Source organism: Peromyscus maniculatus, chromosome 3 (genome assembly GCF_049852395.1).
Source record: "Peromyscus maniculatus bairdii isolate BWxNUB_F1_BW_parent chromosome 3, HU_Pman_BW_mat_3.1, whole genome shotgun sequence".
NCBI classification, from domain to species: Eukaryota; Metazoa; Chordata; class Mammalia; order Rodentia; family Cricetidae; genus Peromyscus; species Peromyscus maniculatus.
The window spans coordinates 108618842-108646556 of NC_134854.1; the positions used below are offsets into that span (position 1 = coordinate 108618842).

Genomic DNA, 27715 nt, shown 5'->3' on the forward strand with positions numbered 1-27715 from the left:
TGGCACCAAACACCTTCATCCACTGAGCCATCTTGCTGGCCCTAGATAATCACTAATAACAATACTACGGAAAATATCTTTGATCTGGTGAACAAAGAGTGGGCACACATGTGGCTGTGAGCGTGAAGGTGACACAGCAGGGCTCCTTAGACAGAGACTGGGCAGGAAGAAGGACCTAATGGCTGCGGCTCACTGTTCGGTATTGGCTCAGTGCTATCTGAGATGGAAAATCTGCTGTTATATTGCCTGGCTGCACTCTCCATTAAAAAAATAAATCACCAGGTGTGGTAGTGCATATCTTTAATCCCAGCACTCAGGAGGCAGAGGCAGGTAGATCTCTATGAGTTCAAGGCCAGACTGGTCTGCAGAGTGAGTTCCAGGACAGCCAGAACTGTTACACAGAGAAACTCTGTCTCAGGGGGAAAAAATCTTTGTGGTTCCCATGAGGCCCAGGAGCCACGCTGCTCTCAGCATTGTGCCCTCACGTGCCCGTGGCCCACAGAGAGCAAAAAGAGCTCCAGAGCCCCACTGTCCTCTCCCTGGAGCCCCACTGTCCTCTCCCTGGCAAGGTCCCCCATGAAGCCCATGGGGCTTCTTTGCTCCTGTGGCTCTCCCAGCATCCCACTTCTTTCGCCTCTGTCTAAGCTCCCTTCCCACGTGGTGAAGGTTTTCTTCTTCATTCAGTCCCTGTCTGGTTCATACTGTCAGGACGCGCCCCCATCCCACGTTGTTGTATGCGATTCCCCATAAAGGAAAGAGCGCACTCTCAGAACCGCTGTCCCTGCTTGGCTGCACACGTGTAGATGGAAGCAGGAAGCAGATGAGGAGTGTGTTCCTGTGTGGATTTTGTGTTGCCTGCCCAGCTCATCACCGGCCAGTCAATCACATCCCCTCAGTGACACTAAAGAGAATTGCAACACATTTCTCTGCATCTGATAGCGAACATCCCATGAATTCTGCCACCAGTATTACACACACAATGAAAATAATTGTTCCTTTCTCTTTGGCTTCTGGAAATTATCTCTTTCAAGCTAGTACAATTTCTCGGTTTTGAGATATGTTTTTATTTTTAAAGAACTGTTATGCCTACCATACATGAACAAACACACATGTGATGGACCTGTGTTGTCACAACACAGATTGTATATGCAATGTTCAGTTTGTCAGATCACTGTCCAGAAAATCATTTTGGGACCCAAAGCTGAGAATCAAAATACCAACCCACAGGACAGTGAATGGACTTGGAAGCTGGAGTATAGAAACAGAATGGGTCTTAGTGGTGTCTAGAAAAGGATGAGATAGCCCTCAGTCCACCACAGATGCTATGAGATTTCCCACCACACATCAGTGTCCCAGCTGCTCTGGTATAAGGAAAGACTTTAAATATCTTTATCACACACACACACACAGAAAATTACGCCGGAGGATTGAGAGACCAGAAGTCAGTCTTGCAGCATTAAGTGTCAAGTGTTTACTTGAGAGCAGGAATGTTGAGAGCAAGAGGAAAAGCTTCCTGAACCTTCTTTAGGGGAGCACACTCTCACGATTTCCAGAAATAGCAATTGAGCAACATGCTCCAAGCTGCGGGTCAGAGACAAAAGCTGCCCATGTGTGCTTGTGTCTCCTAAGATCAGAGTCCACTGTGTCAAAAAGAGTTGTGAATGCAGCTCAGAGTTCACTGCCAACAGTGTGGACCACAAACGATAAGATCAGTGCTTGAGTCCCAGGAAGTCACGTAGCTGGCTTGTCTCAGGCTAAGACGGTTCAGTATGCAGATGAGCCCAAGAGAGGAGGCAAAGGCATGCCTTGGAACAGAGCCAAGGGTCTTGTGTCCTCACCCCTGGCCAGTAGAGGCACTTAAGGGACCAGAGAGCCGGGCAAGGACACTGTCATCGTTAAAAACAAGTGTTTCAAGGCTGCTGGGTTTGGGTTTATGTATTTGTTAGTTCCTGCTCCTAGTTAGCTTTGGTTGTCAACTTGACACAGCCTAGGGCCGTCTGAGAGGACAGCCTGGACTGAGGGAGTGCCCCATCAGACGGCCTGTGGGTTGGTCTTGATGGTTAGTTGATGTGGGAGGGCCCAGCCCACTGTGGATGTCACCAGTCCTTGGACAGGTGATCCTGTATTGTTTAAGAATGCTCACTAACCCTGGGAGCACAGCCAGCCAGCCAAGCTTGTCCACGGTTTCTGCTCCAAGTTCCCGATTGAGTTTCGGCCCTAACTTCCCACGGTGATGGACTGGGACTTGACAGTACAAGCCAAATCCACCCTGTCCTCTAAGTTGCTTTTGGTCAGTGTTTTATTACAGCATCAGAAAGGGAACAATTACAGTTGGTTTTGAGATTGGATGTCACAGTGTAACGCACGCTGACCTCAAACCTGAAATCCCCTTCCCTTGTCCTCCAAGCACTGGAATTACAAACCCGTGCCACACAGGACTTAGAACTAATGTTTCCGTTCAGCCATAGAAATCCACAGCCCAGCTGCGGGAGTGTCTGACCTAAGACAAAACATACCTCTGCCCAGAGCGGATTGATACAGACAGACTGGTTAGAAATCATCTAATGCGTGGTTCTCAGGACGTGGTCCACAGACCTCCAGGGTCAGTATTATTTGGGAACCTGCTAGAAAGGCAAGTGTCTGGCCCCAGTCTGCTGAGGACACAGTGCACCCGGAGTTCTGGGTAGCAAGAAGCCCTCTACATGACTCTAATACTGGAAAATACTGGCAACTGCCGAGCTCATTAAAATTAGAGGGCAGGTTCATAATTTTAACAAACTCACGAGCTTCAGCTGTTGCCCTGGACCTGTGTAGAGAGGCCCATGTGTTGGCAAAGCAATTCCTCAGCAGTGAGAGGCCAGGTGTGTGATGCAGAGGAGGCAGGCAGAGCGCTAAGAGGGCAGCTCATACACAAACAACGTGGGGATGTAAACACAGACTGTGGAGAAAGCAGCCAGAAAAGTATTTCTCTTAGTGCCATGTCCTGTACCATGAGATAAGCTTCTGGCCCCCAGGAGCTTGTGGGATTTAGCCGACTGCCAACTCCTGTCACGGAGAGAAGACAGTCGAGGAGGGGGATGTAAAGTCAGGAGTCTGGGGAGATGGCTCAGAGGTTAAGAGCACTGTCTGTTCTTGCAGAGGATAGGGATTCCTAGAACTCACAAAGGCTTACAACCTTCTGTGAAGCCCAGTTCCAGGGAACCAGACATCCTCTTCTGGCCTCCAAGGATACCAGGCATTTCCGTTAACTTAATATGCATGTAGGCAAAACATTTATACACATAAAATATAAAAATAAAATACAGCTTTAAAAACATGTGGGACGTTGTAGTGGACGACAGCCAGTCCTGGGACCTCCTGCCCTTCATGTGTGTGGAGACCTGACTTCCACTTTAAATGCACTGTCCTGTGAGTGGGGACACTCTCGGGTCAGGAAAGGTGGCTCCAGCATTCACTCGTGGCCCGCCGAGCACATGTGTCGATTCCAAAGCACAGGATCCCAGCAGCTGGGTCAGCAAGACCAAGCAGAGCTGCAAGCGATAAAACTTCCCACGAGCGCTTAAGAGGAAGCACAGAGTAAAACCAGCAGCACACCGCCTCACTTGACCGTGGGAAGAGGGCTTTCCGGAGACCTAGCCGCTGAACGCAACTATGGGCCACAATGGCTGAACTGCAGGTCTCAAACCAGCCCAAACTTGTCATGCACCATGTCTCGTCCGGCCTACCTTCACTGTATCCCTCGCAACCACTTGGGTGCTCACAAGAACTTGGCTTGAGTGTGAGTCACTGGTAGAGCACCTTCCTACGCATGCTGTGCCTGGGTTTGATTCCCCAGCAGTACAGAGTTGGTTTCCATGGATTCTCCTCCCTGCCTCTCTCCCATCTCCATCCCGCCCTGTGCCCTGCACCCTCAGTGACCTCCTTCTGATTTTATGTCACATGAGCCCTGTTGCCCCTTCCTCAACCTCTGTCCCCTCTAACAGACCCGTTTTAGTTTCATAACCAATACCCACAATCACCCTCACTTACATATATATGTTAATATGGGTATAAAAACATGAAAAGCTATGAGCCACCCTGAGACGGAACATGTGCTACTTGTCTTTCTGAGTCTGGATCACCTCGTATAATATAATTCTTTCAAGATCCATCTACTTTTCTCCAGATTTTATTACTTCATTTTTCTCTAAAGTTGAATAACTTTTCATTGCGCAGTAAGGGTTGTGTTTTCCTGAAGGCTATGAATAACAGCTTCTCGGGGGAATAGAGGCTCCCACTGTAGGGAGTAAAAAGAATGGGCATTTCCCTGTGCTCAGAGCAGGGCTCAGGGTGGCCCCCGAGCTGCTCTTAGCATGGGGACAATGGTCTCTGGCTGTCATGTCCCAGGCCAGGCTGGGCTCACCAGCTCAAAGTCACTAGAGGACCTTCATTGTCCCGCCCGCCACTCAACAGGGGAGGCCAGGTTAGAGGACCACTTTCTGTTTAACTGAACATGGTGCCTTGGTTTTCAGAAACTGAGGTGCCAAATGTATCGATCGTGCATTCATGTGGAGTCTAGATTACAGCCTAGCTCCTTGTAACTAATATTGGTAAATCGTGTATGATGGCATTGTCTTTGGGGCTCCGTTCAGACCCGGCCCGCTGTAGGCTGTGGAGTAGATATTCAATAAGTGTGGAGTGAACTAAATCAGAGTCATTCTGAGTGGTAGGCTACCTGTGCTGTGTGTCCCAGCCATTGTCATGTGTTGAGTGGTGTGTGTGTGTGTGTGTGTGTGTGTGTGTGTGTGTGTGTGTGTGTAAACCAAAGTTACATCTTGAGTGTCTTCCTCAATGGCTTCCCACTTTATTTTTGAGACAAACCTGAAACTCATGGATTAGTCAGGGTTGACTGGCCAGCAAGCTCCGAGGATTGTCCTCTCTCTGCCTCCCTAGTACTGGGACTACAGCCACGAAACTCCACATCTGGCTTTTACGTTGGTAGTTGAGATTGAACTCATCCATTCTTGCTTGCTTACACAGCAAGTAGCTTACGAGCAGAGCCATCTCCTCAGCCTTGTCGTGTGCTGACTTGTATGAGACCGCAGACATCCCCGAATCCCATGGCCACTGTCCAGATACCAGGCTCCTATCTCACGTGTGTTGTGGAGCCAGCCATACATCACCTGGCTTATGCAGGGGGTTATTAAAGATGCAATAAAGGAAAAAGCAGACGGGGGAGGACGCTCTGATCTGTGCACTGCACACACAATTGCTCAGGATGACTCAACTCCTACAAGGTTTATGTTTTTGCTCTACTTAATTGATGAGGCTCCAGGAGACCCAGGGGCTTCTCAAATCCTCGCAGTCGTGACAAGGCAGGTCTGGGATTTCCATCTGCCGACTGTGCTAAGCTTCCATGCAGTCAAGGAGCAGCAGCCTTGAGCCTCTTCAGGGCTGAGGATGTTGTCCCTTATCCCCTGCATCTGCCAATTTTGCAAACATCCCGCCATGCCCCGAATTCTCCCGTGCAGGTCGTTGCCCCGCCGCCTTATCCCCTCCTCCGGCTTCCAGCCATTTCCTGTTTTAAAATAATCCGCTGTCTCTGGGATGACGGCAAGCCAGCATCAGGCAGTAACAGTCTTCCCAGAGGTTCCTCTGAGGGAATCGCAGAAGGGAGTTGAGCGGGTGAGCAAAAGTACAGCTTCCCACAGCAACAGGAAGTAAAAGCAGATGAGGTAGCAGTTCTAAGCCCCAGGGGGCCTTCATCCCGGCCTCTTCAGTTAGTGAATACTGTCCTTGGATGCTCAGAGTCTCCTCGGTGCCCTGGCCGCTGCTGGTAGCCTGTCTACAGATTATGGTAGGGTGGAGACAGAGGCGGGACCAGAGCCCTAGTTTGGTACTATATTAAATAATAATAATAATAATAGTTTGGTACTATTATTAAATTAGAGGGGGCATGCACTTAGGAGAGGATGAGGGATGCTCAGTGCTCCAAGGGGAGATTAAAAGATGCCTGAACACCCACCTGCAGCCCTGGTGCTGAGACAGCAAGGGTTCCAGGACAAGCTTTGTATTTGCCAGAAGTCACCTAAAGGAAGTGTTCCATGTGGGGTCCCAAAATTCTAACAGCAAGCTTGGGTGAGGGTAGCAGTTTCCTAAGGAATGTAAGGGATCACAGTAGTTCACAGCCAAAGTGCCATGGAAAGTACCTCAAGTCCAGTTAATTTGCCAGACTGCTCTTTTATGAGTAGTTATCGGGCCACCATGTTGGGGAAGGGACTTCCAGCAGCTTACTGGAACTGTGTCTGTTTGTCTGTCTCCACACAGTGGACAGGGCAGTGGAGGAATAGTCTTATAAATAGTTACTGAAATAGGTTTGCTTCTGAATTGTCTGTAGCTGGGAGAGATCCCTGGGCCCTGCTCCTCTGCTGCCTTCTTTCAGGGGCTGCTCAGCCTGACGCCCCACTGAGGTCAGTGATAGAGGACCTCCAGCCACACAGGCCTGGTCTGAACCTCGCTGGTATCGGCACCGTTAACTCGCCTGTATCACCATCCCTTGTTAATGTGTAGCTAGTTAGTTGGAAGGAGGGGTGGCTTCAGTCATGAGCGATCACGTGAACAGATGCGATGAGCCTGGCTGCCCCGCTGAGACCAAACAGCTGTGGGACACATTTTTTTTACCCAGGACTACAACATGAGGATGGAGCCTCACCCCAGTTCCTGCACATTGGGCTACTCTGTCCAGCCAGGTCATGGCACAGACTGAAGTCCCCATGCTTGGGACTGTTCCTATGGTGATTGTGGCAGACATCTTAGGGAGCAGGATGCTAGGGATCTCCATAGACTGACCTGTTCTCCTTTTCATTTACAGATCATCAAGGAGGTTCCTCCACCCCCTGTTGAGGAGAGTGAGGTAAGTGGGCACAGCAGGGTCCAGGGGGTGGGAAGGTGGCAGGGTGAGGCGGCATTGGCCAGGTACACCACCCCTGGCTGAGCAGGGCTGGGCCCGCTGCATGTGAAGGGGAGCCCTTGGGCCTTTCCTACCCAGGGTGAACAAGAACTGAGCACCACAGGCAGCCAGAAGCCAGCTGGTTTCTTTCCACAAAGACACATTTAAAAGTGCGTACATTTGCCTGTTGTTTTTGTTTTCAAGGATTTTGGAAGATTTTTCTGTCGAGGGGGTGTGTTTTGGTTGTTGGCTTTTTTCTGTGCTTGGATCCAGGATGTCTGTCACACCACATGCTACCAAGCTCTCCATCTGAGCTACAGCCCTAGCCCCCCCCCACCCCCTTTTTATTTTGAGACAGGGTCTCTTGTAGCACAGGTTGGCCTTGAACTCATGTTGTGCCTGCCTCAGCCTCCCCCATGCTGGGATCACAGACATGTCTCACACACTCCGTATAGATGTTTTCATCAGTATAATGAATAATTTGGAGTTTTAAGAGTCTAATTTTTCCTCTGAAACGTACTAGGATTCTGGTCTCGCTGCAGATATACACTTCACGTGTACAGGTTATGGCAAATTTTCCACGCTCTGCAAATCATCAGTGCCGCGAAGACTGAAGCCAAGTATCCTGTTTTCCTTTAATTTAAAACAGTATTACATCAAACCTGCCAGGTGGTCATGAATCCAGGCTGGAGCAGGATACACTAATATCCTGGCCTCGCTCTCAAATCCTCACGGTCTTCGGACAAACTCCCAGACTCTCCCATGCACTGGGCCAGGAAGCCGCTGTGGTGCAGGGGGGGCTCTAATAAACCGGCAGGGGTGTCAACAGCTGCTGGTGGGCGGAGTTCACGGCAAGCGGCTTTCCCAGCCTGGGGCAGCCCTGGTCCTTAGGAGTGACACTACCAGTATAGGAGCCCTAGGTCTGAAACCTTCCTGGGACCAAGAGGTACCAAGATGAGGTTTCAAGTTCTTAACTGGGTCCCTATAGGGTTTGGTTTGGTTTGGTTTGGTTTGGTTTGGTTTGGTTTGGTTTGGTTTGGTTTGGTTTGGTTTGGTTTGGTTTGGTTTGGTTTGGTTTGGTTTGGTTTGGTTATACACCTCAGACACCACCTCTCAGCTGTCCCTGTCCCAGCTCAGCCTCTGTCCCAGCTCAGCCTCCCTGTCCCAGCTCAGCCTCTGTCCCAGCTCAGCCTCCCTGTCCCAGCTCAGCCTCTGTCCCAGCTCAGCCTCCCTGTCCCAGCTCAGCCTCCCTGTCCCAGCTCAGCCTCTGTCCCAGCTCAGCCTCCCTGTCCCAGCTCAGCCTCCCTATCCCAGCTCAGCCTCCCTGTCCCAGCTCAGCCTCCCTGTCCCAGCTCAGCCTCTGTCTCAGCTCAGCCTCCCTGTCCCAGCTCAGCCTCCCTGTCCCAGCTCAGCCTCTGTCCCAGCTCAGCCTCCCTGCACAGAAAGAAAGATGACTACGTTTAAAATTCCATGTGTCTTTCGTGTGCTGAATGCTGCGGGAACGCCAAGAGAGTTAATAGCTGCCATCAATTAAAGCACATCTTGCAGGAATGTTAACTCTCTGCCCAGAAATCAAGGGAGGAAATTGCATCACTGTGCAGAGAGGAGGGAGAGGAGAACCTCCTCTCTCCATGTCAAGTCTGTTCTTAACCCTCCAAGAGCAGGAACCACAGCTAGTCCCACAGTTCTGCCTGGCTTTGCCTGTGTTGGGTACATCTGTGTCTGGGAATCCAGAACAAAGAGAGTGAAGCTCCCTGGTGGACCACTGTGTCCACTCTGGGGTGAGAATGTTCCCTCCTTCAGTGTTGTTCCGAGTGGCTCTTTCTGGTGCTTGCTCTGGATTGGCCTTTAGAAGGTGAAATGCTGGAGATGTTAGGTACGGGGGTACTGCGGGGTCTGATGTACTCTACATGTAGCACCTAGTACGAGGTCCACAGACACTAGGGTGCACAGATGTGGGTTGGATGCAAGGCAGGAGCCCAAACAAGAAAGAATAGATAAAAGCAAGGGAAAGGAAGAAACTGAGTTTTTCAGCCTCATTCATATTTTTTTGTGGAGACCGTACTTTGACTGAAAAAGGCAAACAAAGTTCCTGAAATATAATGATGACCATAGACACTTAGGACCTGAAGGCTTGTGGGAGGCTTAAGGCAACTTCCTTCTGCCATGAAGATTACTTCAGCATATGTATTGGCCCTGGGGCTCCCTGGGGCCCTAGTCCCCTTCCTAATGCGCTCTAATAGGAAGAAAAGAAAGAGAGAAATCCCACAGAAAGAAATAACGTCACTTAGACCATGCTAAGTATTTTATCCAATGCTCTGAAAAATCACAGCTGGAGTCTAGACTGCTTCTCCAGTCCAGGCCCCTGTGAAGATCCCACCGAGGCCTCAAGCACAGCTTGTGTTCTCTGTCTTCAAAGAGTGCCCTGAGCGTCCTCCTTGGATGCCCTCAACTGGATGCCTCCTGTCTCCTTCTTGGTGGCCTCTGGGTATTCCATTAAATCCTCCCTCTGCATCAAAGCTCAAGACCATTAGATACTCAGAGGTGGGGAACTCTCTAGTTAATCTTAACACAAGCTGGGAGTAATGGTCCGTGCTAGCGATCCCAGCACTGGGGGGCTGAAGCAAGAGGACCAGGAGCTTGAGGTGAGCCTGGTCGGGGGAGAAGGAAGGAGAGAGGAGAGAGAGAGAGGGTGATGGGGGAAGCAAGAGAGGAGAAGGGGGGAGGCAACCCCTTGCCTGCTGTACATATGGACAAGCTAAATACTAATGGACCTTCATCAGGTCTCTAACCATCACATCCTAAGGCTGTCCTAGTCAAGGTTCCTGCTGCTGTGATGAACACCACGACCAAAAGCAGCTTCAGATAGAAAGGGTTGATTTCACTCAAAGTTCTATTTAACAGTTCATCATCTAATGCAGTGAGGGCAGGAACCTGGGGGCAGGTGTAGCTAGAGTTTTCCTGCCTTGCCCACAGTCAGGACAAATCTCTGTCACCCGCCAGTCCCACAGCCGCTCAGACCCAACCAAGTAAACACAGAGACTTATATTGCTCACAAACTGTATGGCCGTGGCAGGCTTCTTGCTAACTGTTCTTATAGCTTAAATTAATCCATTTCCATAAATCTATACCTTGCCACGTGGCTCGTGGCTTACCGGTATCTTCACATGCTGCTGGTCATGGTGGCAGCTAGCAGTGTCTCTCCCTGCCTTCCTGTTCCCTCAATTCTCCTCTCTGTTAGTCCTGCCTATACTTCCTGCCTGGCCACTGGCCAATCAGTGTTTTATTTATTGACCAATCAGAGCAATTTAACATACAGACCATCTCACAACAGGCAGGAGCTAATACAGGGTGCTGCTCACTGACTTGTGCCCCATGGCTTGCTCAGCCTGCTTTCTTATAGGGCCCAGGACCACCAACCCAGGGGTGGCATCACCCGCAATGGACTGGGCCCTCCCTCCCCCATTAATCACTAATTAAGAAAATACCCTACAGGCCTGCCCACAGCCCAATCTTATGGAGACATTGTCTCACCTGAGGCTCCCTCCTCTCTGATGACTCCAGCTTGTGTCAAGTTGACATAAAAGCATCCAGCACGAGGAGCATCACTGTGTAAAACAACTAAACTTAGGAGGAAGGCAGTCTAATGACTCTGTATAGTGATCCTCTTTCATGTAGAATCCTCTTTAATAGGAAGCACAAAATGCAAAGGGCAAAAGGTATGCCTTTCTGGGGTTCCCTGTCACTGGAAGTGAAATCACTAAGCCAGCATAAAGAAAGGTCACCCGAGCTTCTCAGACCTCAGCAAAAGGAAGGAAGCTCAGGGTAACACCTAAGAGGGGAACTGGGGATGAGGTCTTCTCCCACTGGCACCACAATGAGACTCGATCTTCACTGACTCTGTCCCAAAGAGTTGGCAGTTTCAGGGAGAGTATGTTAGCGGTGCTCTCTGTCTGGAGGCTCATCTGGGTATAATCACCTCCATGATGCCATGACTACATTTGAGTTAGAGTCGTGCCGTTCACTTGTGGAGACATGGCTCCCTCAAGACATTATGTTATTCAACCATGAAGGATTCAGTAACTAATGCTTACCTGGATCGTGTATACATGGCAGAGAAAGGGTTTGACTTCATATCACTATTGACTGTTTAGACGGAGATGGGTGGACCCAGGGAGAGTGTGGTTGGCAAAATACACAAGGCAAGCAACCCCAGGCATCCACCTCCTTCCTCGCCTCTCTCTCCTTGCATTCTGTTTCTCTCCAGGACTCTGCTTCCCTCTGCTCTCTCCTCACGGGCCTCCTCCATGATCTCATAACTCGAGTCTGTGGGGACCCTTTCTGCTTTGACCCCAGATGATGGCATGGCCTGGGCCTTCATTTCAGCTTCTGCCCCAATAAATACAACCTCAGTCCTTTGGTCTCTAGCTCTCAGTTCCCAGCAGGGGACAGTCCTTAACCCAATGCATGCATCTCTTGATCATAAATCACAGGTCACAGCCAGCCAATGGCCTGGATGAACTTGGGTCAGGTGCCCCTTCCTGGTCCAATCAGCACTGTCTCTCTACCAAATTAGCACCCTTGAGCATGGAGATGATAATTTCTCTTGAAGAAGTAGATCACAGTGTGCTATAATAAGCTATACTTCAGTCTAATTGAGTACCTAAGTATAAGCCAAAACCAGGAATACACATCATATTCTTTTCCCACCTGCCTTTCATATAGGTTCCCAAAGACCCTGCCACATTTGAAAGGCAGCCCATATCAAGAAAGCCTATGACTGAGAGGAAGGTTGGATGTGGCTTAGCTGGAAGAAATCGCATCTTAGATACATGCAGATATACAAGCATGTCAATATTCTGAAAATTCGGGCATTCCTCCCAAGATCTGCCCTAGTCAGGAAAAAAGGCAGACTCCTAGTTTATGAATCTCTTGCTCATCACCGAGCACATGAAGTTTTCCTACTCAGTGCTGCCTTGACTAGACCCCAGGGTAGCAGTCCATTTCATTTGCCAAGGGAAGACCAAGCAGCTCCTCCTGAAGCCTGGAGCTCCTCGCCCTGTTTCATGGGAAACATCTGACTTCCTCAATCAAATGCCCTATCAGAAATAAGCCAAGGAGCTACCCAAACACTTCGACTAGTGAAAGGTTAAATGTTGCACTTTTTAGCATGCAACTAATTAAAACATTAGGCTCTGCTTTGAGGACATTGTAAAGGTCAAACAGGATACAGGAAAACTACCTGGGAACAGCCACCATATTTTCTAGATACTGAAAACTCTGTGTCAGGGCCTGGAGAGATGGCTCAGGGGTTAAGAGCACAGGCTGCTCTGGCAGAGGTTCTGGGTTCAGTTCCTAGAACTTACATGGTAGCTCACAATCATCTGTAACTCTAGTTCCAGAAGATCCAACACCCTCTTCTGGCCTCTGTATCAGGCATACATGTGGTGCATATGCATACAAACAAACACTTATACACATAAAACAAATAAGTTAATTAATTAATTCGTTAATTAAAAATCTTAAAAAAAAAACCTCTGGATCAGGAAGGTGGCTAAGCAGGTAAAGACATTTGCCCTGCAAGCCTGGTGACCTGAGTTTGACCCCCAGAACCCATGTAAAGGTTGAAGGACAGAAGTGACTCCACAAGATTGTCCTCTGACCTTTGTATACCAGCTGGGCACCCACACACACGCATCACATGTGTGCTCACTGCTCACACACACACAATAATAATAATTTCTTTTTGCATTTTTACCCATTCAACAACTCCATAATAAGCACTGTGGTGCACTGTGATAGGCAGCCTAAGGTTGGCCCCAGTCAAGAAAAAAGGAAGAGGCTCCGAGTATATAGTGTATCTGAGCCCATTAAAATTTGTCAGAAGAGTAGTTATGGAGAGAGAATATTTGCTAGGGTTTTAGGACTATCCAGGCAGCTGTACACAGAAATAACCTTTTCTGTACTGTTTCATTTAGTCGATCAACAGCCTGAGAATCAAGCTGCACTGTTATAACCCCATTTTATAAGTGGAAAACTGAGGTATAGTAAGGGAAAGATAGCTATGTCAACCAAATTTCCATCCCTGTAACTAGACACCCGAGACAGGCAATCTAAAAAGAGAAGTGTGTTTAGCGTCCGAGGTTTCGGTCGGTGGTTCCGTGGCTCTTCACTGTGGAGCTGACGGCACACCACACTCAGAGGCTCCCCACAAAGGAGGTGGCCAGGAAGCAGAGTGATAGGGAAGGATCAGGGTCACAATACACCTCCATGGATACACCCTAAATGACCTAACTTCCTCCCAGTAGGCTTCACGTCTTAAAGATTTGCCTCCGCTTAACCACGCCGTGGGCTGGAAACCACAGCTTTAACGCACGGGCCTTTGGGCACTTACCAAATCAAATTATTAGCAGTATTTCACCCAAGATAGGACGAAGGTCTGAGCTTGAAGCTGAGAGGGATGCACAGTGCAGTCCTTTCTTGACCAATCCTGAGGAGTTTGGTGACCCCTTGGTAACACTGGATCCTCCAGTCCTTGGGGAGCTCCTGTTCCTGAATGGCTGCGTCACCCCACCCAGACCCAGGAGGCTTCAACAAGGCCCACAACAGTCTTTCTCTCTCTCTCTCTCTCTCTCTCTCTCTCTCTCTCTCTCTCTCTCTCTCTCTCTCTCTCTCTCTCTCTCTCCTTTATTAAGAATTTTTTTTATTCATTTTACACACCAACCACAGATTCCCCCCCCTCTTCCCTCCTCCCGCCCCCCAGCCTTCCCCCTACACTGCAATTCATCCCCCTTCCCCATTCCCTCCTCTGACAAGGTAAGGCCTCCCATGGGAAATCAGCACAACAGGCTCTCTTAAGACTGGCGTGAAGATGGCCACCTAGCTCTGCCCTGTCCTGGGTCCCCTTGTACGTCTGTTCTCCTTTGCTGTCTCCAGCCCCGAGTCCACCGGCCTCCCTTCTTTCCTACTTCCACTCTATCGCATCCCACCCTGAGACCTTAGAAACCACTGCCTCGTCAGGATGTGTGTGGGGTGGGGTGCAAGAGCCCGAGAGGACTGAGAATGGAGCTGTCTGTGGGCTGGTGGTTCTTATCCAAAGGCAGAGTAGCCTGCCAAAGGCTTTAGTAGTGGGCAAGCTCTGTGAACAGCACGCGGCTTTCGATGGTGAGTGTGTTTCCAGGTTCACTACCGTGCGAGAACTTGTTAGATAGGAAAACCAGGCCGTGAAGAGTGGGTGAACTTGTCGGGAGCCTGAGCAAGTCAGATCCCCACTGCAGCAGGCAGCATCTCCAGCTGCACCTCACCACGTGCAGAGTCAGGGCCAACCTCCCACCAGGAAACGTCTTACTAGTGGCCTCATGCCCGTGTTCACACACATGTGCACCCCAGACGGAAGTTCCGGCACGGACCAGAGTGCAGTACTCTACATTTCAATGCCGTTTTAAAAAGGAACTCCTGAGAAAATAAACACACTGTTGATTACCGAAGAACACAGAGAATCGTTGTGTTGACTGACCTTCATCAGTGTGTAGACAGAGGTGATCATGCCATGGCATGCTAAATGCAACTCAGAAAAGCAGAAGTTTTCATTCTTTTGTGGGTGTTTGTTTGTTCGTTCGTTTGGTTTTTTTGTTTGTTTGTTTCTTTCTTTCTTTTTTTTCTCTAGTGGCGGGGGGGACTCTGTTGTTGTTGTTGCTGTTGTTGTTGTTGTTTTGTATTTACAAATGGAAGTCTTGCTGAACTGTTCGGGCCTATGAATCCACCTCCCAAACCGATGAGAGGGTCTTTGATGCTTACCCCAAAGGCCACAGGAGACATGGCAGTCTGGTCTGCCTTCCTCAGCCCTCCAGCCTGGGCATTTCTGCTGCCTTGGGCTTCCTTCTTGTCAGGTTCACAAAGCTTCCTCCTCTATAAACGCTAGCCGCTGCCTACTCTCTGTCTGCCTCTAATGCCGCGCTGGCATGGGGGCTCCGCTACGGTTGCTGGAGGGAATGGAGGAAAGGACGTTCAAGCGGTTCTTGTTCGGGTCAGACAGGGTTTATCATATGGGTTCAAGATGTGCTAGGGTTCCACCATACTTAAAGTTAGTTGGAAAGCATGGGCTGGACTCTGCTTCCACCATGGTTTCCCAGGGGTCCTCACAGGGAGCTAGGGGACGAAGTTCCCCTTGGTCCACACTGTTCATCTGGCTCTTCCAGTGTGTGGATATCAGAAAAGCAAGAACAGCACAGTGCTTTGAAGACCAGCCGATGCCCAGCCCCAGGGGCATCCTTCATCCTGAACCGGTAGTGGCACCCTGCATACGTTCAAAACACAGGGAGCCCCAAAATCTGGAACCTCAACCCTTCTACCCACAGTTTTCCTTAATAACTAATAATTAAATATTTGTTGAGTCAGTAGAGGTTAGCATAAGGAGCTTTGAATTCTCTGGGGAACCGGGACTCTACACAGGTTAGGTAATTCATGAAATGTCTGGAAGAATGGGTAGGAGACATGGAGGCGGCACACAGACCCCTGCACATTGCATTGTGGGATTGTACCAAAGCCTGGCACAGCAGGGAGAATTAAAACAGCACAGGGTCTCGGTCTTCCTAGAGACAAACACGTCAGAATGGGCCTCTGCCATCTGAGCGATGTGCTGCCATGATGTTGCCCAGATGTCAGTCTAGCGACGTCTGGGGCCACCACATCCTCTAAGATTTAAGCATGACTTCCCCTGAGGAGAGAGCGGACTCCTGCCCCAGCTGTCACCTCCTCACACGGCTGGCAGCTCTCAGTGTCCATGTCATTTCGTCCCCTGAATTTGCTGGGTACCTCTGCGTCTCCACTCCCACCCCTCTCCCCAGCTAGGCTTCCTCCTTGAAGGTCCGACGGCCCATGTAAGGGACTGGAGGGCAGCACTGTGCGGCTGTGGGTGTGGCTGGCTCTCCTCTCCCACCCTGCCATCCGTTCTCCCTGCCATCTCCTGTGGGTACCCTCACAGAGTATGGGGGCTCAGGCCATTCTTTTCTGACCACCCCCTGCTGATTTCCCGCAAGGCCCTGGCTCCTGCTACTTGATACTATGAAACAGTTTGGTTCAGCCAATCCTTACCTCCAGCAACCATGGAGGTCACCAAAGTTTATTTACCAAAAAAAAAAAAAAAAAAAAATCTGTGCTAATGATTCCTTCTCCTGGATATATCCCTGAAGGTGACTGGGGGAAGACACTTTCCAGAAGCCTTTAATCTTTAACTAGATGTAGAACTGCACCCTCCGCACCCTCCAATACTGCCGGCTGTCAGAGGGTATGCGCTGAGCCCCGTGAGTTTACTCCATCAACGTTTGGCCAAGTGAAAAGACACATCAAAGGTTCTCCCGCTCCCGGGATTGCGCAACTCTGCAGACTCTGGTGCATAAACAGAGCTGTGCTAACTGCAGGGAAAGGCTGACTCTCCCTTTGCTCAGACCTTGGGCTCCGTGTTGACTTTCGTGGCTGTTGTTTGAGTTTGGAGGGGAAGCTCAGGTCAGGGACTAAAGAGAATCTTGGTGGAGCTGAGCGTATGTCTAAGTATTTCCTGTTGTGACTCTACACGTTGCGGGGGTGGGGGGGGTGGGGGGGGGGTGGAGTGCGCCTGTCTCTGGATGACCCGCCCTCCTTTCCCAGGGTCCCCCACATGGGAGTGGAGAAGTCGAGAAAGGGGTGCCTGGAGTGTGCCAGGAATCAAGAAAAAGATAAAGATGGATTTTTGTGTTTTCTATACATAAGCATTCAGAGTGTCTCCAAATCTGGGGAGAAAAAAACAAACACAGATGTGAAGCAAGTTCTTTCACTAAGAGGTGGGGTATCCACTAAGGGGTGGGGCATCCACTAAGGGGTGGGGCATCCACTGCACAGGGTGTCACGACACCAAATCAGAACTTCACCTCCACTGCTCTGGATGTGACAGCCTCTTGTGTCTCACAGAACAGCTGGGGTAGATGATGTCCAGTGTTTACACTTCTGTAATTAACAAATGATGACACTCATAAAACCATCTCCTCCTAATGCTGACTTTCTGTAACACAGTGCCCAAGGCTGGATGATTTACCAAGAAAAGGAACTAATTTCTTACAGTTCCGGGAAGTCCAGGGGCAAGGGGCCTGCGTCTAGTGAGACCTTTTCATGCATCATCCAGAGCAGAAGTAGAAGGGCAAGAAAGTTTAGCAATGGCGGCCATTGCTGCTCACTTACGACAAGACGCAGCCCTGAGACCTGCTCAGCTCTTGTCAGGCATCATCTCCTAACACTGTTGTATCAGGGATTATTCTCCCACCGCATGAAGTCCCGTGGCACGTTCAAACAGCACCCTGCTCCTGGGGCTGTCCACAGACTGTTTAACACCCAGTTCATGGATCAGGACAATGTACTTAGAGAGCCTGCATGACCTCCAGAGTCAGTGAGCATGGCGACTCAACTGTGCCCTGAAACTGTGTGGCTTGACTGTACCAGCTTGCTCCTGTCCACCTCACCATAGTAGACACACACAGTCTTAGGGGACTTTGTCTTTATGTGTCACAATCTCTCGGCAGGAAGAAGACGATGACGGTCTGCCAAAGAAGAAATGGCCCACGGTAGACGCCTCTTACTACGGTGGACGAGGTGTTGGAGGCATTAAGAGGATGGAGGTAAGAGCTCAGCCGTCACACAACTGTCTGTGTGCCAACCGCCTGGGGATAGAACCCCAGAGCGAATGCTGGTAGTCCATCCTTGGGGTTGGGGAGAGGTGGCTTATGAGACACAAAGATGGGGTGGTGGAATGGTACAGCCTTTTAACTGCATGCCTGCATCTTGCCCGTCATGAGTCAGCAGAGGTCACTCGTTTGCCAAACCTCACCCCCCCCCCACAGTGGTTTCTGTTTGTATTGGACTAAAACCCCACTTCTTCCAGCCCATGGCTCCCCACTTTTGCCAACCTTCATGCTCTCCGCTTCCCCTTTTTCCACACACCCTACTTCTCTGGCTCATGATCCTCAAGGAATAGAGGACCCGGTAGCGTGCACATCACCCCGTCACTCTGGTTCTCGAGGGGCAGACTGTGCAATCCTGTGACTTTGTTTTATGGGGTTTCACTTCCGTTAGGTCCGCTGGGGAGAAAAGGGCTCCACAGAAGAAGGTGCTAAGTTGGAAAAGGCAAAGAATGCGAGAGTCAAGATGCCGGAGCAAGAGTATGAGTTCCCGGAGCCCCGAAATCTCAACAACAACATGCGCCGGCCTTCTTCCCCCCGGAAGTGGTACTCGCCCATCAAGGTATGTCTCTGCCCAGAGTCCCTCCGACATTCCCTCTTCCCAGCTGTGAGCCGGTCTTTTCTTCTCTATTATCTTTCTCCCTGCCTTCCACCATCAGCTCCAGGCCCTGACTCTGGCTTCTTGGGAGGTTAAGTCCTGGGAGGTGAGGAATGCTTCCAAGGGCCTTTGGTCACCATGGGAACAGAGGGCTTTAAATCGGTGGGTGGGGTCAGCACTCTTCTCTGCGTCCTTGCCCCTGCACACCTGCACTGTGACAACCATCAGAAGCCTAGAAACTTAGAGCTGAGGACTCTGGACAAAAGCCATCCCAACTCCCACAAAGTCTTTTCTCCAAGGTTTGCAACCCAAGGTTTCAGCTGGACCCACTCCTGAGCCTCTAGTGAACGTGTGAGAGCCAGTTAGTCCCTTTCCCACCCACACACGTGCCCACAGCCTTGCCCCTCTTCTGGGAGCTGCACCGACAATTTTTCCCCCCTTCTCTGAGTATTTCTTAGCTTTAGAACAGCCCTTACACAAATCAAAAGAAATGCCAGGGTTGGGGAGATGGTTGAGTCTGTAAGGTGATTACTATGCAAACAGTAAACAAAGACCTCTGGAACTCTAGCCAAATCAGTGCACTCTGGGTTCAGAGACTACATCTCAAAAAGTAAAGCAGAGGGTGACTGAAACAGACACACAAGTCAATCTCTGGCCTCCACACGCACATGCGCACACTTCTGGGTAGAATGTGACTGGACTGGAAGCTGCTGTTTCTCAGCAGAGTGAGCTCAGGCTCCCGGGAACTTTGATGCAGGTTCCGTTCGGGCTTGTTTAAAGCCTTCAGATTCTTTTTTTAGGATAATTCCCCGAGGCAAAGGGTTGAACTCTGAGCTGTTGAAGCCCGGCTGCCTAGAGGAGCAGCTGTTGCTGCTATTTCTTCTCAGTGAGGAACGTGCAGTGGCGTGCAGACATGTGCAGACAGGAAGGAGCCGAGAGGATCCTCAGAGATGAGAAGAAAGGGGATTTTCTGTCCTGCCATTTTCAGGAATCCACCTTGTGACTAACACCGCATCCTTGGTTATAGCTGAATTTTCACATCTGGAATCGTCGAGGTTAGAAGGGCATGTTGTTCCTTTCTTAACCAGTGGCCTCAGACTGGGTTTTGCTGAATGAATCAGGATGTGGACAAATACATTTAGAAATCTGAAAATGTTGCCAGCACCCTCCTGTAGTCCGCATCTGCTCAGTGAGTCCTGTCAGGTCCCTGCTGTGCTGGGCACGGGTACTGAGTGGAGGGACTTCTCAGCCCTGTTTGCGCTAGGTAATGGTGGGGAGAGGAAGCCAGAATGGGGATCCCGGGCTTGGAGGTCCAATCTCACAAAAGGCCTCCAAGATGCCCTCAAGCCTTGCCTATTTCAGCTGCCAGCTCAAAACTACTCCACCTGCCAGTTCTTAAGATTCCACACCCAAACTTCCAATCCAACACTCTTCTGTTGTCCCAAGGACTTCTGGCTGGCTGGTGCTCCCCTCGCCCCTTCCTCTTTGAGAAGAAGTCTTCCTAAGTTACACAGGATGGCCTGGAACTCACGGCAGAAGGATCACAGGCATATGTCACCACGCTAGGATCCTGACTCCTGACCTTCCTTGGTCATTATATTAAACCACACATTCTCACAGTGAGGTCCCCAAACCATCAGCCCATGAACCTGTCAGAAAACACATTGAGGGGTCCCCTCTAAGACTGGCTGCATCAGAAACTCCAACGAAGGGCCCAGAATCTGGGTTTTAATAAGCTCAGTAGACAAGTTGTCACCAGAGGTCAGGGACAGCATTGCCTGAGGCAGGGCTGGATCTCAGAGGATAGGAACTGGGCGCCCCGGTGATTGCAAAGAGCAAAGAGCTTGGCCATTTCTCTGTGATATGTCAGGAGCCTCAGCAAGGAAACCCAGGCTCCATTTCACATCAGGGCCCTTTTAACACCCACTGCATTGATGTTAAGTGACTTGGAATGCAAGTCTTGGAGACACCTCACAGGACAGATGGAGGAAGCCTGGGCACGACTCTGGTCACGAGCAAGCTTACAGGCTCCTCCTGCCTGGCGAAACAGCTAATGCCAGCAGTCACACATGCCCTCTGCTAGGTAGGAGGTGGGTGGGTGGCAATTAAGGAGATTATCTCGGGTTTTATGAGCCTTCTCACTGAATCTCACCCCCTGCGGGCACCGACTCTGCTTTGAAGCCCCAGTAAACAGCGTGGAACCCGACACAGAGCAGGCAGCCACTCCACCAGCTCCCACTGAAGAGCTGACACATGGGGCATGGCCAAGAAGCCACTCCCTAGCATACCATCCGACTGCACGGTTCCATCGGCATGCTCTGTCCAGGAAGAGGACATTTGATGAAAGATTTGTGAAGGAGGGCAGAAGGACAGGAAGGACCTGAGAAGTCCAGAGGGTGAGCAGGTTTTCTCCCAGCAGTCCAGAGTTTCCTCATGTGTTTAACACGCGCACTTCGTGCTGAGCCTTTTCTAGTGAAGATGCCTGTGGGCATCAACAGGACCTCCTCAACTAGACAGTCCCGTGAGCGTGGTAGGTACCCCCTCGTGGTGTTGGTCATGGTTCTGCCCTGACACAGAAGGCACACTGCAGAGGGCGGGGCTGAGAGAAGGTGAGCCAGGCTCAGGGGCCCCACAGTGAGGCCACCAGGAGCAAGAGGAATCATTACACCCCTAGGCCTGGGGGGCCCAGTGAGGAGAGCACGGCCCCCCGTAGCTGTGGCTGAGGACCAGAGGTCAGAACCTTTATCTACCCCACCACCTGTTTTCTCATGGCCCACGAGCTAAAGATGACTTTGACATTTGTTTTATTTTAAAAAGTGTTATAAGATCTATTTTGATCATAATTTTCTCTTCCCTCCACCCAACTTCTCTCTCTCTCTCTCTCTCTGTCTCTCTCAATTAAAAACAAACAATAAGCAAAAAAAGACAAACAAAAAAAAAAAAGCACACCAAAAGCATGCAGTGTGTTTTGTGTTGGCCAATCCTGGACACGGGGCCTGCCCTGGCGTGTGGTCGATAGACCCAGTGACATTCACTGGAGAAATTTTCTGATTTTTCTCTTTCCCAGTGGCTATCAACCGCAAATAGCTTCTTGGCTAGGGATGGGACTCTGTGGCCACTTCCCGTCCTCCATGCTGGAATTCTGTCCGGCTTGAACTTGTGCGGGTCCTCTGTGTGCTGTCACAGTGCGGCCAGCGCGTATGAGTCGTAGCCCTGGTGTGTCTGGTGCACATCTGAGCCCCCAGAGACTGCAGCTTGGACGGTTTTAACTGATTGTATAAGTCCTTACATACCCTCCTCCGTTTTCCTCTTCCTGAAGCCTAGTCTTTGTTCTTTGGCCCCTTCTAGAAGGTGTGTGTAGACCTGTGCCCTATAAGAATACAGTTACCGCAGGGAGACAGGGAAGTGGACAGGGGCAGAAGAAATGAACACCCCCGCTCACCCTCAGCAGAAGAAGCTAGCTGGGGCAGAGGCAGCATGCAAAGATGTGCAGACAGTAGGTGAGGACAGGCAGCTCCTGAAGAATGGCCGGTCCACCCCGAGTCCACCTTCCATTCCCACTGTGAGCAGGGAGAACCCTGCGCCCAGCACAAAACTCTCAGATCCTGGGACCAGGTCTCGCTCTCCAGCAAAAGTGGCTGGAATCATCTGCTGGGTAAAATGGGTCACAACGGACCCACCTCCTCCCTTCATCCCGAGCACGGAGCAGCAGGTGGGCCTGCTCGCCAAGCAGCCCCGCAGGAGCTGAGGGGAAAGGGTTACGGGGGGCTCCTCCTCTTGCCCCCCCCCATCGTGCCCCGTGCTATATTAAGACACTGACCACACCAACCACACTCTCCCCATCCTGGTTCCAGGCTCAGGATGGGGCAATTTCCCCTGGTATTTAACTGCATTTTCCTTTGCTTGGTTTCTGCTTCCTTGGTTTACGGCACCCCATGCTTCTCATTAAACAGAACTGGTCATTTCAGACAAGTTAAGTCATGCCCAGATACATGGCCACCAGATGGATGAGAACGAGGACTGACTGCAGACTTCAGAGGAACTATCCATCTCTTTTTTTCCAGTAGCTTCTCCACATGTCAGGAAGTGAGAGAAATGACAGATAAGGGCCAAGCCAGAGCCTGCCTTGAAAGACAGACGGGCTGCTCCCCACAGGACAGGCAGACTGTGAGTGACAGGGTTGTGGATTAAACTATTGTGTATTTCAAAGTATAGAAATTTAGCTTTCTATTCAGAGCAGCGCTATAAACGGAGCTATGTTCAAGTTTCCATCTCAGCCGAATCCACTGGCTAAGACAGCCCTCAAGGACAACAAACTGAAAGAGAAAACAGTAATGCAAGCAGGGGGCTTAGATGGTGGTCCGCTGGGTCTCACCGTAGCCCAGGCCAAGCTGCATAGGCCTTCGCCTCTCTCCATGCATTTAACTTATCCTCTGAGGCAGAGTGAGGTGTGGTTGTGGAGCCTGGTCCTGGTAAATTTCCCATATTATCGTCAAGCTGTGTCAGCTTCCTATGGAAGAAGCTATTTTAAATGTCAGCTAAACCCTGGCTGGGGCTCTGAGGTTTGGGGTGGAGTCTTCGTAATAGTTTCACAGAAGCAGCTGCCATTCTGCCCAGGGAATGAAGACCAGAGTCTAAAGTTTATGGTGTGTACAAGCTGAGCCTGATGGGACACCCAAATGTGACAGAGAAAGTGCCCACCCCACCCGCCTTGGGCCTTAGGGAAGGGATCCTCTGGTCCTCTGGGACACTTGTGGTTTGAAAAGGGAGTCATGAATAAGCCTGGCACTGTGGCTTTCAAGTGGCACTTCTGCCGTGGTCAGAAAATGTGGGCGCTGAGAACCTTCGTCAGAAACTTGGCTGACTTTAAAGCTTTTTTGATTATTTAATTTTAAAAATGTATTGTTGTGTGAGAGAGAGTGCATGATGGGAGAGGAGCTTGTGCCTCAGCTCACCTGTGGAGGTCAGGACAACTTTGTGGAGTCAGTCTGCTCTCTCCTTCCACCTTTACGTGGGTTCTGGGAATCAAACTCAGGTGACCAGCTAGCCTTGCAAGCTCAGTTACCTGCTGAGTTATTTCATTGGCTTGGCCGGCTGTGACCGGCCCGCTCTCTTCCCTAACGCTTCCTTCAACTCTTGCCTTGGAAGCCACCTGCTGTAGGCACAGAAAGAGGCGGAGGCTGCGTGGTTATCTGCCTTCCTTCCTGCGCCACAAATGGAGGGCTTTGGGTTCGCTCGTGGGGCAGTCAGAGTTCAGAACACTGAAGAGACAGTGGAGTGAGGTGGTCTAAGCCAGAGAGAGCAGTTCACCCGAGTGAAGCACATGTACCGAGAGCTGCTGGTAGCAAAAGACCGCGGGAGTATACAGCAGGTGACAACTAGAGTTCAGAAGGTCAACCTATCAGAGCTAAGGGTTCTAAGATACGTATGCACACAACCAAAACACAGCCGTCACAAAATAACACTCTCCTCATCACGTGCTCTTCGCCCTAACATTTCCCATTATATTTCTCTAAATGTCTAGTCCTAACACCTAAAATCGATCCCATGGGAGCCTAAAGGGTTGCAGCCCTGCTGTCCATGCTGTGAGGTAAAGCTCTTCAGCCAGACCTTCACGAGCAGGACCCGCGGTGCGTGAGCTCTGGAGTCAGACATACGCGAGCTCCGATTACAACTCCTGGTGACAAGGTGTCTGTTTGTGGGAGAGTCATATGATCCCTCGGAGTCTCCACTTTCTCCAGACTGCTCTGGAGACTGATGAGAGAAATAAATGAGAGGCTGTGGTGTGGTTCGGCACCCAGCAACAGTCACATAGCCGTGAACAGAACCAAACACTCTGCTTTGGTCAAGTTGGTGTTCCAGTGGGCAGAGGTAAAGGGTAAGCTGGTGACCACAGAATACGGCAGTGGGTGGCCAGGGCTGGCCTGGTTTCCTGTCACTGTTATCATACATGATAGACTCCAAGAGGTTACATACATACAGCACAGATTTCTTAGCTCACAGTTCTGAAGGTGAGAAGCCCACGAGTCTTACCGGGCTAAAAGCCTAAGTCGGGACCAGGCTCTTCTCCTTTCAGAGGCTCCAGAAGAAAATCTGTTTCCTTGTGCAGATCTAAGGCTTCCAGAACTTAATAGGCTTGGGCTCCTTCCCTCCCTCAGGCCAGTACCCCTGGTTAGAGTCCTCTAAGTGAGTCACCCTGAGACCCAGCTCTGACCCTCCCTCCTGTCTCCCGTGGTGAAGGACCTGTGTGGCCTCCTTGGGCCCACCCTGGGTGGTCCAGGCTGGTTTCTCATCCCCATCTTTGAGTTGGTCAACGAAGCCCCTTTTGTCCTATAAAGTACCAGTCGGAGGTTCCAGGGAGTTCTCTTTGAGGTGCGCTCTTATCATCAACCGAGCACTCTACAGCTACTGAGGGCCTGGCCGTGACCTCCATGTAGGGGCCCCTGGTGGTTGTTTTTCCTTGTGGGGAGGACAAGGAATTGCCCTATAGCTGTCACCATTGTCTTCTTTAACTGACCACCAAGTGAAAACTGAGAGGACTCCGTTGTGGTGTGAGATATGGCCCCAGGAGGGAGGCCGTGAGGGCAAAATCCAAGAGACTGAGTGAGCCTCACTGTGGAAGATTTAGAACTAAACTGGCCTTTGCCCCACCTCCGGGGGTGGGGGGGGGTGGGGGGGGCAGGGCTGTATGTATGTGTGTGTGTGTGTGTGTGTGTGTGCATGTGTGTCTGTGTGAGTGTGTGTGTGTGCGCACACGCACGCACGCGCGTGCGTGTATGTGTGTGTGTGAGCACGTGTGAGCACGCGTGTGTGCATGTATGCGTGCGTGTGTGTGTGAGTGTGTGTGTGTGTGTGAGCGTGTGTGTGTCTGTGTGAGCATGTGTGTGAGCGTGTGTGTGTGAGAGCGTGTGTGTGTGTGTGTGTGTGTCTGTGTGTCTGTGTCTGTGTGTCTGTGTCTGTGTGAGTGTATGTGTGTGTGTGAGTGTGTAAGCAGACATTGACACTGAGTGTCTTCCTCAATCACTCCCCACCTTATTATCAAGGCAGTCTCTTGCTGAACCCAGAACTCACCGATCAGCTGGTCGGGCTGGCCAGCTTGCCCTCCTGTGCACTGGGATGGCTTACCTGTGGGAGGCAGCTGCATTTCGGTCCTCAGGCTTGCGTGGCAGGCACCGTCTCCTCCAAGGCATCTTCCAGCCCTGTTCTCAGCCCTTAGAGTGTACCCTTGCACTGAGAGTGGAGAGTCCCTAGCCCTGTTCACAGTGTCGCCTGAGCTCTGCTTCTGACTCGATGGGAGAACCCCGAGAGTTCTCCGGATCTGCAGCGGCTGTCCACCAGGCTGGTTTTGTGTGTAACCTTCTTGCATCTGTTTTGTTTCAGGGAAAACTCGATGCCTTGTGGGTTCTGCTAAGGAAAGGATATGACCGAGTGTCCGTGATGAGGCCCCAGCCAGGAGACACAGTAAGATACGCTAATGCGCTCTCCTCTCTCTCTCTCTCTCTCTCTTTCTCTCTCTCTCTCTCTCTCTCTCTCTCTCTCTCTCTCTCTCTCTCTCTCTCTCTCTCTCTCACACACACACACACACACACACACACACACACACACACACACACACACTTCCTTCTTCTCTTTCCCTCTGTTTTAGCAGTGCCGGAATAACTGCTCATGTATAACACTAGCTATTGTTTCCTGTGCTGACAAATCAGATGCTAATTTCTTAAGTCCTAGTTGTTAGCAGACCTTGCGTTTGGATTTGCTTTTCTGAAAAGGACTTTGACAGCAGTTCACTGGGTTTAGCTTCCTAGAACTTGAGATTTCCGGTCTAGAGTGAAGTGAGTGACAGTTCCAGGTAGGCTCAGGCTGCAGGCAGCCTCCAGAGGGAGGAGGTCTGTGGTCCTCATCTACACAGGCCAGCACTCCAGGAGGGGCGTGGAGGCTGCAGAGAGCTCCAGCCCTCTGTCCATGGGCGTTGGCCAGCTGTCCAGGACTCTGGGGGGCTTCTGCTCTGGGCTTTGACCAGGATCTACCAGAGGCCATGAAGACTCTCCCTAGGGGGAGTTTCACAGGTAGAGCCACCCTAGAAACCAGGCAGCCAGTGGCTTCTCTTTGTAAATGGAGACAAAAGGTGAGTAATGCTCCTTCTTAGGAGGGTTTTCGCATCCAGGCTCAGAGCAAAATTCTCTCTTAGCTCCAGCCACCTGCATCTGCCTTGGAAGCTGGCCCATTTACCCAAACACGAATAAAGGTGTCGAATTAAGGACTTCTTTGAGTCAGGCAGACTTGAGCTTGAAGTCACTTTCTGCCTGGGAAGAAAAATGTCAGGCGAACCCCAGCCTCAGTGTTTTCATCTTCATAAATTTGATAATGGTAACCATGTCGTGGTACAGCTGGCAGGTAATGGTAATCCCTTGTCTGAGTTGCATTTCCTGTTGCTATGATAAAATACCTCGAGAAAAGGAACTTAGTGTGGGGGCTGAAGAGAAAGCTCAGCAGTTCGAGCCCTGGCTGCTCTTACAGGGAATCTGCATGGCTCACAGCACCTGTACACACGGAGGCCCTCTTCCAGCCTTTGTGGACACCAGGCGCATATGTGGTGTACATATACATACATGCAGGCAAAACACCCCCACATACGGAAATAAATAAATGAATAGCACCTTAGGAGGGGAAGGATGTGTTCTAACTCACAGTTTGAGATTAAAGTCCATCATGGCGGAAGAAATCACAGCAGCCCGTCACATGGCTCCCACAGTCCAAAAGCGGGAAGGACTGAATGCTGGTGCTCAGCTCACCTCTCCTTGCGCAGGACCCAGGGAACTGGGCTGCCCACCTATAGTGTGGGTCTCCAACCTCAGTTAACCTACTCAACATAGTCCTCACAGTGCCTGAGGCTAAGACCCCCCCACAGGTGTGCCTGAGGCTGAGACACACCCCCCATAGGTGTGCCTGAGGCTGAGACACCCCCCATAGGTGTGCCTGAGGCTGAGACACCCCCCATAGGTGTGCCTGAGGCTGAGACACCCCCCACAGGGTGCCTGAGGCTGAGAACCCCCCACAGGTGTGCCTGAGGCTGAGACACCCCCCCACGGGTGTGCCTGAGGCTAAGAACCCCTCACAGTGTACCTAAGAGAGTTCTAGAAGGGAGAAGACCACTGTGGCGTGGCCAGCCTCCTCCCTCCCTCTGTTTTGCATAACCTCAGGACACTCACTAGAGACCTGCGGTGATGACTGCAGAGATTTATGGGGCTGACCACAGTTTCCATCAACTCGAAGTCACTCCCACCAGCCATGTGCCTGTGAACAAGAGTCACAGGTTCTGAATTTTCCTCTAAAGCAAAACAAAAACAAAAGTCCCAGCCACACTGAGCTGCATCAGAGTGTTGAAACTCCCTAAGCCTGGCTGCTCCTCCCCGTGGCTCCTGTCTGGTCCTTCTCCAGTCAACACACCTGGAAGGACAGACAGATGTAGGCCCAGCCCACCAC

The 27715-nt window shown here is 50.8% G+C and overlaps 1 protein-coding gene across 3 annotated transcripts in view; it reads left to right on the plus strand.

Moving 5' to 3' along the window:
* Antxr1 (ANTXR cell adhesion molecule 1) overlaps nucleotides 1-27715 on the plus strand; it is a 203823-nt gene that overhangs the window by 130629 nt on the left and 45479 nt on the right. For all 3 annotated transcript variants that reach the window (XM_076567149.1, XM_076567150.1, XM_076567148.1), the window contains 4 exons: nucleotides 6851-6892; nucleotides 17479-17574; nucleotides 18029-18196; nucleotides 25613-25693. In XM_076567149.1, the coding sequence (XP_076423264.1) occupies nucleotides 6851-6892; nucleotides 17479-17574; nucleotides 18029-18196; nucleotides 25613-25693 (387 nt within the window). The remainder of the gene's footprint in view (nucleotides 1-6850; nucleotides 6893-17478; nucleotides 17575-18028; nucleotides 18197-25612; nucleotides 25694-27715) is intronic.